Genomic DNA, 14,469 nt, shown 5'->3' with positions numbered 1-14,469 from the left:
TTTAATAACTAAAGTAAAAATAAAAATACACTACTAACTAAGAATAATAATAACTGTAATGAAAAAGAATACAACAAAAAAAAAAAAGAAATGAGAAAAGACAAGTGATGCACAATGCAATTGCTCACCACCCGCTGACCAATGCCAGAGCCACGATCCGCGCCTCCCGGCCAACTTTCCCCTGTTTATATACTGGGCATGTCGTTCCATGGTATGGAATACCCCTTTGGCTAGTTCGGGTCAGCTGCCCCGGCTCTGTTCCCTCCCAGCTTCTTGCACACCTGCTTGCTGGCAGAGCATAGGAAACTGAAAAGTCCTTGGCTTAAGATAAGCGCTACTTAGCAACAACTAAAACATCAGTGTGTTATCAATATTATTCTCACACTAAATCCAAAACCCAGCACTGTACCAGCTACTAAGAAGAGAGTTAACTCTGTCCCAGCCGAAACCAGGACGCCTCCTGAGATGTTCATCAGCACATTTCACCTCTCCATTTAAAAGTCAAGTGTAGGAGTGCCTCTGAAAAGTGGTGTATCCTATCCAGTCAGCCCACCCCTGGTAGGTAAGCAGAGGCCTGGAAACTTCTTCAAGAAGGAGCAATTTGATTTGACTGTCTGCTAGCTGTTTGGCTGTTCTGAGTTTAAAGCATCAGCACTGATGAGTATCTATGTGGTCTAGCAGATAGGACAAGGGACTTACATCAGACCAATGTCTTTCTGGAACAGCAGCTAGAGGCCAATCGTACATCCAGAATGACATGTTTAGGCACCTGAAACCAACCCACAGTCTCCAAACTAAGTCAAGTCAACTACAGACACCAGTGGTGATAGTGACTGAGGGGCTTGGTGGGTGTTGTGCTCTTTTTCAAGCTATCTTCATTTAAACCTGTTCGATACTGAAGTTGGCAGGTGTTGCATGTTTTCCTATAATTGGAACTGTGTGAAATATAGGTCACAATGTTATATTTACTTTCAAAAAAAAAATGTGAAATTTTAGGGTTACCAGCTGTAAATTTTTTCCAGAAAGGAGAATGGATGATTTTAAACAGCAGTGGATGATGACTACTCAAGGAACAGCGTACTATATTTCTGCGTGGGTGTGTGGGTGTATGATGGGCTCCCATCAAAACCATAGGGCTAGGAATAGTTATAGTTAAGGCAAAGAAGCCTCAGTTATGGTCCCTCCTTGGTGAATTGACCAGAAAAGTATCACTGACCAAATCCTGTGTGTCACTCGTGCTGCCTAGAGTAGAAGAGAATCTGACCTGCAGGTGTTGTTGTATGTGGGATTATAAATGGAAGCAAGAAAGAGGAATCTGCTAGACTTTTTTTTTTTTTTTTGTCCCTAATGAAAATATACTAAAAGTATTGGAAATTGGAAGTAGATCTTACACATACAAAGAACTATCCGACCCCATCTAAATCATCAGGAAAAAGGTAAAACAAACTGTGGAATGGCAGACAGAGAGGGAGGCTGGGAGAGCACAGTAAGAAGTCAAAAAAGAAAAAGAAAAAAAAAAACGGAGGATGTTTAGATACCTTGAATATTCTTTTAGAAGAAAAAAAACTTGAGAAGATTTTCCTTAAAAATTTTTGTTTCAGAGCTTGGAAGTGGAAAAAAGCCTGAAACAAGCCTTCTCCATTAGAGCATATTTTGAATGCAGAATGGTGGTTTGCACCTCTTAATGACAAGAGTTGTTGCCCAGCAGTGTTGTTGTAGTATGTGTGTGACAGATGTACACAATAGGAGTCAGTTGTGTTTCTGGCCACAGATGCACGCAAACACACATTAACACATGCACACAAATCAGTACTATAAACAAAATGTCCAGAGCTGGAGAAAAATTGTATGCTGCTCAACATGCAGATGGCTGCTGTCAGTCATTTGCTTTTATGCGAGTCCTAAAAATTCACGAGGATCACTCATTGAAAGAAGGTAAATGAATAAAGATGATGAGACTGCTGCTACTAAAAGAATGCACGTAGGCTGATCTCAAGAGGGTTTTTTTGAGCTGGCTAAAGCTGTGTTGAGGATGAGGTCTCCCAGGGAAAATCTTTGATGTCTGTGCTCATGAATGGTGCAAGGTGGACTTTGGCTATGTCTACATCAGAAAACAACGTGGCCCAATAGAAGCAGATCTGTAGAGCGAATGATGTAGGTGCTGAGGATGCAGGGTCCACACTCTGTGTGTTTTGGGGGCTACTATAGAGTCATTCTAGTCTGGTTCCATTAGTGTCTAAAGTGTATTATACGTCCTACTGGATTACAGCTTCTACATTATTTTCATCTGAAGGAAATCCATTTGATGCATTCCAAAACAGTTCCATGATATGAACTGAAGCACATTAAGTGAAGGATGTCTGGGAGATTTGTTTAGCTGTAAAATGAGAAATTTCAGGTCTGATTTAAGAAAAAAGAAAAGATAATAAGCCAGAAGTATCTCAGCTAGGTTTAGATGCCCATCATTCACACACAGAGCGGGTGCTCAAATATGCTTCAAGGTGACAGAGCATAAAGGCTTGATTCTTCCTTCTCTCATTCTGCTGTGAATTGATTGACTTGGAGGTGCTACTCCTTATTTCCATCTTCATTACGGAAAGAATTGGGACACTAGAGTATAAGCAACAAGAAAGTGAAACAGGATATGGAGAGAGAGAAGCTTGCTTAAAATAATTTGAAAATGATTTATTGGATGCAACCTCTACCTTCAATGATTTCTGGTGTTATTACTTTTCTATAGTACAACCAGGGAGGACAGTAACTTGCTGTGGGCTAAAGGTAAATTATGATCTATTGCAAAGGAGGGAAGGAAAAATATACTAAAGCTGGGTGTGTGAGGCACATACTCTCCCCCGATGGTGTTCAGCGTGTTGGATCTCACTGGACCAATCTGTTCCAAAGCCTGCTAGGGAAAAAGAAATGTCAAGAGTTAAAGCAAACTTCATGAAGTGAAGAAGGGAGGGTGAAACGGCAAGATGTTTCATTGCTGGGGCTTGTTGTACACAGACTTGGTAGTATGTCCACTGAAGAGGAAGGAATTTGGGAAATTGCAGTTGCAAACTTGCTATTGCCTTCCAGTGGTGGCGTAAGGTTGCTGATGCAGTGGGCTCTTCTTCATCTTGCAGGCGCGCTGAGTGTGTGTTCACACTGCTTGCCAAACCTGTATCCCATCCGCGTCCCCAGGGATGTTATGTGACCTTCACCTCACCTTCATCTTAAAGCTGAAAATATGTTTTCAGGTCTAGCCAGACTAAGGCCTCACCAAGAATGTGTTTCAGCAGTGTTTTCTGAGATTCAAGTTTTCTGGAAAAAAAATCACCAAAGTTACAACATTTAAAAAAGTATGTGATATTATTTCTGCTTTTGGATGAAAAAGGCTGAAGCAAATTCTTTTCATAAGAAATGTTTAAGCCACTTAACCCAAAGATTTCAAAAAATGACCCTTTGTTTTGGATCCTCCATTGGAAACAGTTTTGAGATGACCTTGTGTTGCTAGCTGAGCAATGTGTAGTCACTCTTAAAAGTTTTTGAAACTGGTGATATTTGTCTTTCCATATATCACTGAAATGTTACTAATAGAAGCATGTGTTTTTGTGAATGCAAGTTACTTGTGGACCTAGATTCACTGCATCTTGTTTTGAACACTTGGCTGGGGAATCTGATAATTCAAAGTGCTTTTTGCACTCAGAGAAGGACAACGGTCCCTGCAGAGACTGCTTTTCTCCTTTGGTTATAAAGGGTGCTTAAGAAAAGGGTGTTTCTCACACAGGGAAGTCAGTCTGGAGGAATGAAACTGACCCTCAGCTCCCACTGCCTGTTGAGCAAACTTCTTTCCAGCACGTTTTTTCAGCTTTTTGGGACCCATAAAGACAAAAGATACGAAATAAAGATGTAGTTTGGAAAGCACTGAATTTCTGATCTAAGCAGATGTGCACAAATCCTATTGTGTAGCATTAATCCTGTCTCTCCTACAGAGCACGAAAAAGAAATGAATGACTGTGGGATGATCCAAGTGAGGCAATGTTTTCTAAGCATGCTGCTCCTGTTTTTCAATGTTGATTGACTTGCTTTTTGAAATATTTATTTTTCTTTTGTTTTTTTTTCAGGCTGGATGCCCAAAGTAGCTTTCACACACTTGAAATCATCAGCTCATGCTAACGATAGACGATTAGTGCTCCAGGAACCTGTTGACTGGCAACCCAGTGATGAAATCATAGTGGGAAGGACAGGCCTTGGAGATGCACAGCAGCAAGAAGAAATGGCTGTTATAGAGTCTGTGAACAACACGGAGCTGTACCTTAGATCACCGCTCAGGTATCCTTTCAAGGGCCAAGGGGACTTCTATAGCAGAGAGCCAAACCAGGGGAAAATTTGGTCAAGGTGAGGATTTTCAGTTCCCTGTGGGACATAATAACTATATAAATCCCTTTAACAAAAGTGGGCAGAGATATTTCGGTTCCTCACTCCCCCTAAAGCTAGTGGACGTTCAATCCTGAATGTTTCTGACTATGTTTAAATTCTGTATCATAACCATGAACTCAGAAAACCTTTGAAGCAGAAAAAACTGATGGCCAGTACAGTCCAGTGGCATAGGGCTGACAAAGAATTTTCCTGCAGAGTTAATTTCTTGAGAAAGTGCAGTTTTTTCACAAAAACTGTCTGACTTCTGTTAAAAAAAAAAAAAAAAAAAATTCCTCCTTTCTTGACTGATTTACTTAAGATGATTAACAACACACTCAAAGTGAATTACTTCAGTTTGGAAATACTGCTTTTGTGTTTTCAGTGAGCCTTATGCTCTCTTCGTCTTCTGTACATGGAGATCTTGGACAAACTGTGCTGCTTATCATCATCACCTGGAGCCCCAGTGTTGAAACATGTTAGCTATTTGGGAGGCAACCCAACTCCAATGCCCAGGAAGATTAATGGTATCATTTTCAGAAATATTTGGGGCTTGAGGAAGAAAGTACTGATGTTTTTCACCAAAATAAGTTTTGGGAAGATGAAGGAAATTCAAAGACTGAAATATTTTGGTGTAAACATACATAATCTAAGGAAAAGTTGTGAGCTTGAGAGACAGAAAGACGAAAACAAACATTGACCAAGGAAAAATATACGTAGCCCATACACGCAGACACATTGGATATGCCACTGTCCATGGTGAGAAGAGGACTGAACCCGGCTCTGAATTTGGGCAGTTGGAGTCATAAGCTTAGGGTAAACATCATTCTTGCCATCTGGCAGTTGCAGATGCTTTTGTGCCTTTCTTGTGTCTTTCCCCAGGTACTCCCACAGTGTTGGAGAGGGATGGGTGAATGGCCAAAGCCTGCCTTTGAGTGCTGTGGTGGCACTGATTAGCAGAAGGGTTGTTGTTCAAGGAAATATCACGATGGAGAGGATGTCACACCTCAGACAGTGTGCAAAAGCAGGTGTTACAAGAGGTGAGGAGGTCTTTTCTCACAGAAATGTATTGAAGAGGAAAATTGTTCCATTAAAATCACATTGTGGTATCACTGTGTATTAGAAATCTTTCTCAACAGGATAACTTTGAGACATACCAGTGCCAGAAAAGCGAGTTTATCTTTCCAAACGTTGTTTGATATTGAAGTGTGAAGTCTTGGGAGTTGAACTGCATTTCATTGTAGTCTCTCCAATGTATTATTTTCACATTGTTGTTTCAAGCCATCTTGGGAAAGACCCTTTAGTTTTGCCTGAGCCTAAGGGTGTAGAAAAGAAAGTATCTTCTGAAAACATGTTTCAGTGTACATAATATATTAAATTTTTAATTGTGTTTACCGTTTAGTCACTTTAAGAAGAAGGAAAAACAAAACAGCCCAATGCTGTTTGTACTCTTTGGTGTAAAATATTGAGACGTTGTTTAGTGTTTAGGGATATCAAGAAAAAAAAACAGGTGATGGTTTCTTGTAGCATATAATAACACTGGTGAAGCAATGCTAGGTATCTCGGTTCTCCTTTAGTTTTACCTGTATGAAACACCACGAAGTTTGACAGGTGGCTTCCTGATTTACACCAGCTGATGAGGGAGCAGAATCAGACTCAGTTATTATAAATTGAGGAGAGTTAGGTTATCTGGCAAGCCAGTTGTAAGTTTTCCTTTAAAAATAAAATGCCTTGGGCTTTGAGACTGTGACACAAGACTTCATTTGATATCCAGCAGCCAACTGCTTATATCACTCACAGATTTATGGTCCATTTTCTGTGGAACTCATAAATATAGCCTCTGAAATGTGCTAACCATTTGAGGTTTTTATTTGAGTTAAAGGATAGGAGGATTTCTCAGAGGAGTCACCAGAAGATGAGTAGGCAGGGGTTTTTGTGGTTAATTTACCTTCTTTAAAAGAAAAATGAGCATTACTGAGCATAAGCAGGCAGTGCTGGCATTTGAAATCCCCTCTGCACCTCCACTGAACAAGCCCAAGTTGCACATTCATAGCCTGAATCCCCTCATACCAAAATATCCTAAGCATAGACCCATGGAAGGATGCCTTTCAGGAATGTCGATTCCTGCCCCAGCCCTATGATTTAGTTTCCTTGTCTTCAGACTGTGGGTAGTAACAGTTCCTCACCCATCTGCAGGGACAGTGGGGAGAGCAAGAGTTTTAAAAATATTTCAAAATGTTCTCATTTCAGTTTAGTTCAGTACATCCGTGCCCAATCCCCTTTTCAAGAACCTCACCCAAGGTAAATCAATGTCAAATCCATCTTCCTCATGCATAGGACTATTTAAAATTGAACACAAGGAACTTTCCAAGGCATAAAACTACCAGAGCTTCCTGCTGGTTTTAATATATGTTCCTCTAAAAATGTCCAGACTCTTAGGGAAGGAACCATGAGAGTATTTAGAGGGAGTATCAAATATGCTTGCCTGTGGCTATTTGTCTTTGGGCCCATGTTTAAGATCGCTGCTGGAGATGATGTCTCACTGAGTCAATGTGGGGGGTCTCATGATGTTGCTTGGGGCACTCTGCACATCCCATGGTCACCATGGAGAAGTAATACTGACAGCTCCCATCGGGTTGTATTCTAGGCGGCTCCAGGTGTCTGTACAAGCGAAGTGAGAGGCAGCTGGGGTCCCGGGACCTGGGGGCCATCGTGATTGTGGAGGCCTTCCAGGGAGAGGCGAGTCGGCTCCAGATGGACGGGGTCCAGTTCCGCCATGTGGGCCAAGCGTTTCAGCAGCACTGCAGCGCCCTGACTGTTGCTGGCAACACACGGATGGCAGGTGAGATGGCTGCACTGGAGGTGGGCCGGAATGTCAACCTTTTTCTGCCCAAAGCTGGGGCAGATGCCCTTAAAAGCCTGCTGAGCTCTCGAGTCAGTTGACAAATTGGATTCGTAAACGCGAGAAAACCTTACCTGTAGTCTAAGCCCAAGTGAAACTTGATGGAGTGCTTTAAGCTGCTTTAGTTCCTTTGCATCTCCGGACAGCTTCTTCCTAAAATAATATTTCATTTTTATGCCACACCTCTGAGGTGGCATGCTACTTCTAGCTCTGGAAATTAAAGCATTAATATACTGTGAGGGAGCCCAGAGGTGGCTCAGGCCTGTTTGGTAGCATAGGCCAAAATTTAATTCTGTCACCTGAAAGTTAATGAACATACTAAGTTCTTTTGACTTTGTCACTGGTAAGTGCAAAATTTATCTCTGTGGAAGTGGCAACGAGCGCTCTGAAGACTGGTGGTGACAGGAGCCAGTTAGGTGGGCTTGAATAATGTTTTAAGGGTACTGGATGGGACTTTCCCCTCCAGCTAACCCACACTCATGCCTTCTCTATGCCGTCTTCATCACTGACTGAGGATCTAGGCTTCCTGGTGGCAGAAGGCAGCACTAGCCATGATGTTGGAGTACAGTGGGCAGGTCACCATGCCTGGCTAGACAAGGTGTACAAGATACCTGCCCTGTCCTCACTGCTCTTCTGAAATGTTCCTCCTCTCCTTCAGTCCCACTTCAATCATCCAATTGCTTGAGCTCATAACATACTTCACTCTTGGGATCCTACCCTATCCTTTCACTGGATCTCCTCCTCCTTCCTCACAATAGTGGACCACCTCCATTAACCCATTTCTGCCCTCAGGACCCATCTTCTCTACTGTGCCCATCTCAGCAATGCCTGCCTGTTGGCAAAGATCTGCCAGGTGAGTAAGGGTGGGCAGCTGCAACCGAGCAGTCTCACGGGAGCCAAAAGGATTGATTGCACAACATCAGAGGATGAGGAGCTAATATAAAACTCCCCCAACCTTCAGCCTGCCGTGTGCTCTTTGCTCACAGCACTCATTTCTTTCCAGACTCTTACATACGTGGTTGTTGTGTTTTGGACTCCTTTGGCCAAGGACTCCGTCTGACCGGGATCTCAAACCTTAGTGTGGACAGTAATGTTTTCTACAACATTTCAGGCCATGGGCTTCTACTGGGTAAGTGAAGTAGGAAAATAGCTATCCTACATGTAAGAGCAACATGTGCTGACTATCATCTGCACGAAAATGTCTTTGGAAGAAAGAATGGCAGATCCTTAACTGCACCCTGCGAACTTTAATCACATCTTCCACATTTTCTGGTATCAGTGAATCTGGAATAAAGCTCCCACGATTCCGCATGCAACTCCTAGCATCTATTTCCATTTGACCATACACTCTCTGTTTCTTCAGGTCAGTCTTCACTTGATCTGTATCCTTTTTTTTTTCAGTGTGCAAGTGGAAGGAGATTTTTTTTAGGGGATTGATTTATCTGTCTTTGGAAGAGCACCATTATACAATATTTAAGACCCCAGTTCAGTAAGGCATTTAAGAGCATACTTACCTTTAACTTCAGTCATTTGACATCAAAGATAATGGAGTGAAAGCATATGTTAAAAGTTAAGCAGAGGATTTAGCACTTAAATAAATTGGAGCTTGGAGCAACAAAAATGTTAAATAACAAAATATTTCTCCTAACTAACCATCAGGAGACTGACTTGCAGCATCTTCTGCCAGGTTCTCATGTTGCCTGAATACCTAAAGTTATAGCTCGATTTTTGTTTTCCATCAGAGATGGGATAAAAATGACCAATTTTAAGATAAACAAAGGGGTAAAAAAAAGCCTTCAGTCCTGATCCTGCAGTTCCACACACAGAGCCAGTCTCTATGCTGGGTCCTGTAGATAAAAGTAATGAGAAGTGATAGATTACGATTTAAACGGAGGAGACTATAAAATGAGAACGATTGTACACATCTTGCAGATGAAGAGAGCTGGCTCAGAGAGATGCCACGACTTGCCCAGGGTGATGCACAGAGGCCTTGTGGCCGTGGGGAAGCAGAACAAGATCTCCAACCTGCTGGCATGCCTTGGCTCACTCGTGCTAGGACATGTGTCTGAGTTAAAGGACTCTGGGCTGAGCTGAACGTTTCCACTGGAGTTTCAGCTTGAATACACGTTATCCCCAAGATGTCTTTAATGGCTTCACTGTCAGCAGCTCCAGAGGGTCTGATGGATGAATTTATATACCATTTTGTTGCCTGTGAAGGAATATTTTTTATAGCTGGCTATTTGCAGCTCCAGAATTGGACTCCCTCAGTGATTTCATCTAAACCCCTTATTTTCAGGGGGTTTGCAAGACAGTCAAAAAAGTCGCTCTGGGCTTAAAATTAATTGACGCACCAGGTCTCAACTTGGAAGCCAAGACCTTTTATGTCACCTCAAAAACCTATATGGCTGTCAAAAGGACTGCTTTAGGATCCTGTTGATGCTCTGGTAGTGGCATTGTTTGTAGTAAATACAGCCTGGAAAAGAAACAGTTCCTAAATGGATCTTGTTCCAAAAATAGACAAAGGCTCAGAAGACTGAGAGGAAGGCTATAAATAATTATTGCCATCCCCAAAACGAAAGGACATAGGTTTTCCTGGCAAGTGGCTTACATTTTGGGTAGTGTTGATTGGGGAAGGGATCTGTATTTGGAATAGAACTTGAGCAGGTATAGTTGAAGATAATAATTTATGTTTGATAAACAAAACTAAATAGATTTATTTTGCTCCTGATGTGGGCCAAACAGAGATGATCCACTTTGTATTCTGCTTCCAAAACACCAGAGCAGGGGGACATATGATGATGTGTCTTTATTTGGGCTTGGCCTGTATGGAACTGTCCACTTTTTGCCATTGAGTGGCACATTTCTTTATGGTGTAGTTTAAAAGGATATTTCTTTTTTTTTCTTCCTACTTCAATACAGTTACTAGACCCGGGGCACCACATGACTCTGAGTTTTGTGATCAATTTTTTGATTGATTTTTCCTTTTTCTTCTCATACTTCGTTGCTTACGGGGGCAAAACTCCCACTTTTGTGCCGAGTTGCACCAGGTGTTTTTAAGTCTATTTAGAAATTTTCTTGCATGTAAGTAGGGCAGTGGATGGAGACACAGGAGATAGGCAGGACTTTGAATTCTAGTACTGCCAGAAGCATGCCTGTGTATGCATAGGTGAGCCACGTCCCCACTCTGAATCTCTCTTTTTCCAACTGTAAATGTGCTTTATAATATACCTTTTGTTCATTTTCTCCATAAACTTGTGGTACAGTATGGCTGGTGTTACATTCATATACAACACCTAGTACAGGGCCTTGTGCATATTGAATTGCAGAATCATGGTCTCTATTGCGTCTTTGTAGAATATGTATCGTAGTATTCGTTTCCTTGCTTGTTTTTATCTCATTAGAGTGTAAGTTCTTTGTGGCAGAAACTGTTTTTTATCATATTTACAATGTTGATCAGATCTTGCTTGTGGCCTCCTGACATTTCTGAAGCACACAGCCTTTCCTTTTCCATGCTGAGCACCACTCTGTTGAGCAGTCATGGCAGTCTGACCATCTCACAGCTGTCTTCTGCTGTGTGTTAAACACAGGTTTCTAAGTGCTTTTCAAACAGTGATTTTCCCAGGGACAGTTAGCAGGGAAAGCTAATTCCCAGGTGGGCCATGCCAGCAAAGCAGGCAGGGCAAAATCCAGCAAGTTCTGTGACTTGCATAATAGCAGTTTTCCAGTTACATTTACATTTCTGGTTCTTTTTTCTTTTTTTCTTCTTTGTTCCTTTCTTTTTATATTTTTTCTTTTTTTTCCCCCCTCTTTTTTTTCCTCTTTTTTTTTTTCTTTTTTTCTTTTCTTATATTTTTTTAAAGGAGAGGGACTGGAAAAGGGGAACAGTGTCAGTAACAACATAGTGATTGGCCTTTCTGGAACAGACGGTTTATCCAACATTGAGACACTGTCACCAGCAGGGATCTACATCAGGGCTTCTGCCAACCACATCAAGGTAAGAAGTTCAGGTATAAAATGTAACATTTCCTTTCTAATCAAAGATATCAGAAAGATACGGAGCTTCATTTATCTGGGAGATCATATACACAACATTTCCTTCCTGGTTGAACTGTCAGAAACTGTGCTTGTGATAGGACATTAAAACAAGTGCATATTACAAATAAATTATATTCATGGGCAAATTTATTACTGAAAATTTTACTGCACTTGAGTGGAATGAAATATTACAGTGAGACCCTTCATCCTGGGATACTTTAAAAAGTTGTTTTATTTTCTAATACTCGTGGATTCATAAAAACTGGAAAAAAGCTTAGGCTTAGCTTCTCTAGAATTTTTTCCTAGTTCTGTCATTATAAAAAAAAAAATTCTTAATGTTAATGGACTGATGATAAACACACTACATTTCAGCAATATCGAATGCACTTCTGCCTCGATTTAAAATGACAACTTACGTACAGTCCAAGATTTGCATTCCAGGGTGAGAAGGAGAATATGTTCCCTGTCTTATGAAAATGACATTGATTTTAAAAGAAATGAAGCTTCTCTGTTCTAAATAGCGATAAAACATCGAACTCTTAAAAAGCTAACACTAACAACCCTCACATCAAAAAGTTGAGCTCAGTAAAAATCTTTTTATTCATTAATTCTCTGGTGCTTTCTTTTAGTTCATACTTTTTTTGTCTTATTCAAGTCACATTTCAGAATAAAGAGTCACTTTTAAGTGTTTCATGGAAAAAAAATATGATTTTCAGCAATTTCAAGCCATTTTTCCTTCCCAACTATTTTAAGTCTGGAATTTCATTGAAACTGACCTTTCCTACCACAGTTTCTGTTGCGACAAATGCACATTTTCATTAAAAAAAAAAAAAAACAAACCTAACCTGTTCTATTGTTAACCCATAGAAACCGAACCAATTATGAACTGTAAGTGAAGACCTAGTCGCCCCCTGGGCTTCTGTTCCAAGAGGAAAGAATTGCACTTAAATTTGAAGGTCAAAAAGAGACCAACATATTTCCTATGTTAGTATGAAGACAATAGTACTTAGGAAGAAGGAGAGGACTTTTCTGCAATTCCCTCAAGGGCATATTTATCATTTTTAAGACCATCAAATATGGTTAAAAAATACAACAACTAGGCAGAATCACATGAATTTCAGCTCCACTAAACACAGTTTTGTACTATCATGCGCTGACTTACCCTGGAGCTGTCTACTCGATCGCCAGTGGCTCAGCTTTTGAAAAGGTTTGCTGCAATTACCTCTACCGGTACGTGTGAACTGACTGTGGTCGGTTTTCAGCACAGTTGTTTAGCTCTCTCGGTTCACGTGTCTTCACAGATAAGCCCAAAGCTGCGTCTGTGGCTGTGTACCCGAACATCAGGGTTAAGTCTGCTCTCCAGAGGTGTGCTACTCAAGGCAGAATAGCAGATGGCCCTTGAAGGGTTGCTGATAAACGTCATAGTCGGTAGTCTCTCGGAGTGGGCTATTTGAGGCGTTGCAGCAGCAAAAGGAAAATATGAAGAAGTTGCCTAGCTTAAAACTGTTATTAGCTGCACTTACTGTTTTACAGTACCAAGCAGTGCTCAGCAGAAGACATGAAAGGACATGGATATTAAGAGAAAAAGTCACACTTCTTCCAAGCAAAACACCTGTGTCTTGTGGACTTTTCCTTAGTACAATAACAATCACTAAATGCAAGGGATGCTGGTCCAGCACCGGCATCATGATGTTACAGAGTTTCAGCACCTTTTATGTGATCAAATGGCTCAAGGACTGGATATTGCTTTTTAGGTATTTATAATCTTAGTTTAATAGGGAGGTTTGAAGAGTGTAATGGGAAAGACTCATCTTCCTACTGCCTGGTTTCCAGGCCATGACATGGAATAGAAATTTCCCCCTGTAGATTTTAATGTTAGGTCATTGCTGGGTTCTGTGTTTGTTTGTTTTTTGTTTTCAGATTGCCATCTTTCAATTACTGGTTTTAAACTTACAGGCTGCAATCTTTAATGCAAGGATTACAGCTAAGATAGACAGAGAGCTCTAGGTCCAGACAGTGTTACATCTTCTGTGCATGATGGGTTAAGCCTTCCACAGTGAGTCCTGCAATAATATTTTCATAACTACTCAATTTACCTGGGAGCCTAAATTTGCACCGGTGACTGAAGAGCTTAAATTTCCTTGAAAATCAGTGGTCTTCTAAACGGTGTTGAAATTGGGACACAGCAGTCACTCAAACCTGAGACTACAAAGACATTCGGAGACCCAATTCCCACTGGTTCCCATTTGACTTAAGCTCTTAAGTGCATTTGTGAATCAGGATGTTAGATAAAATTTTATACTCATACAGTGTAAGGGCAAAATGATTATTAGAAGGTTAATATTTTTTTTTTTAATAAATTATGGAAGCCCTGGTTATCACTTTTTAGTGTCATAAGACAATTTCATTAGCAGGCTGGTTTCTTGCCTTTTAAATGCTATCAGCATGAGGAACTGAGGAAGCCCCTCTTTGATCTTGGCTGTTTTGTCACTGAAGTGCATGCTCTATGTCCTTGGTTTTATTTTTGTGTGCAGGAAAAAAAAAAAGTCGTTTTTTATCTTCTTCTCTTGGTTCTTTTGGGCCCAGTGGGTCTTGGACCTTTTGTAGTAACTTCCTATTCATAAACATTCAATGCCCTTAAATCCCAGAGCCAGCATCCAGTGCTCATGCATAACAACGTACAGACTGGGTTTAGGAAATTCAACAAGCATCCTCCCTTTCCTTTCTCACCATGGTATTGAGGACTGGGAAACAGCTTAAAAGAATGAACGGGGTGGAGATCAGCCCATGCTTCCGTGTCAGAGGAGTGACTGATGGTCATGTTGTTGATAAAGGAATTTGTTTCCCAATATCACCCAACACAGCCATTCTCTACAGTACCAAAGCGGTGAGGCTGCATCTGTTTGGCATCGATTGTTTCTCACCATTTCATCCCTACTGAGATCTTTTCTAAAACCTTCTGCAAGGTGAGCGCATGTTGAAGCGAGCCCATTGGGGGTACTCCTTGCACCCTGCCTGGGTCTGAAACTGGAGGACACTCTCCAGAGCTTTAATGTCATCTTTAAGGTCAACAGTTTGAGGCCTGGTTATCTAAAAGAAATTCATGAAATATTTACATTAGCAGTGTTGTACGC

General features: G+C 41.0%; 1 protein-coding gene across 1 annotated transcript in view; it reads left to right on the top strand.

Moving 5' to 3' along the window:
* PKHD1 (PKHD1 ciliary IPT domain containing fibrocystin/polyductin) overlaps positions 1 to 14,469 on the top strand; it is a 262,741-nt gene that overhangs the window by 112,018 nt on the left and 136,254 nt on the right. The window contains 5 exon segments of the mRNA XM_050894040.1: positions 4,107 to 4,314; positions 5,281 to 5,438; positions 7,046 to 7,240; positions 8,262 to 8,429; positions 11,161 to 11,294. Of these exon segments, the coding sequence (XP_050749997.1) occupies positions 4,107 to 4,314; positions 5,281 to 5,438; positions 7,046 to 7,240; positions 8,262 to 8,429; positions 11,161 to 11,294 (863 nt within the window).

This window comes from Gymnogyps californianus, chromosome 3 (assembly GCF_018139145.2).
Source record: "Gymnogyps californianus isolate 813 chromosome 3, ASM1813914v2, whole genome shotgun sequence".
In the NCBI taxonomy this organism is placed as follows: Eukaryota; Metazoa; Chordata; class Aves; order Accipitriformes; family Cathartidae; genus Gymnogyps; species Gymnogyps californianus.
The sequence above is the reverse complement of the archived record's forward strand: the minus strand, read 5'-3'. Positions and strand labels throughout refer to the sequence as shown.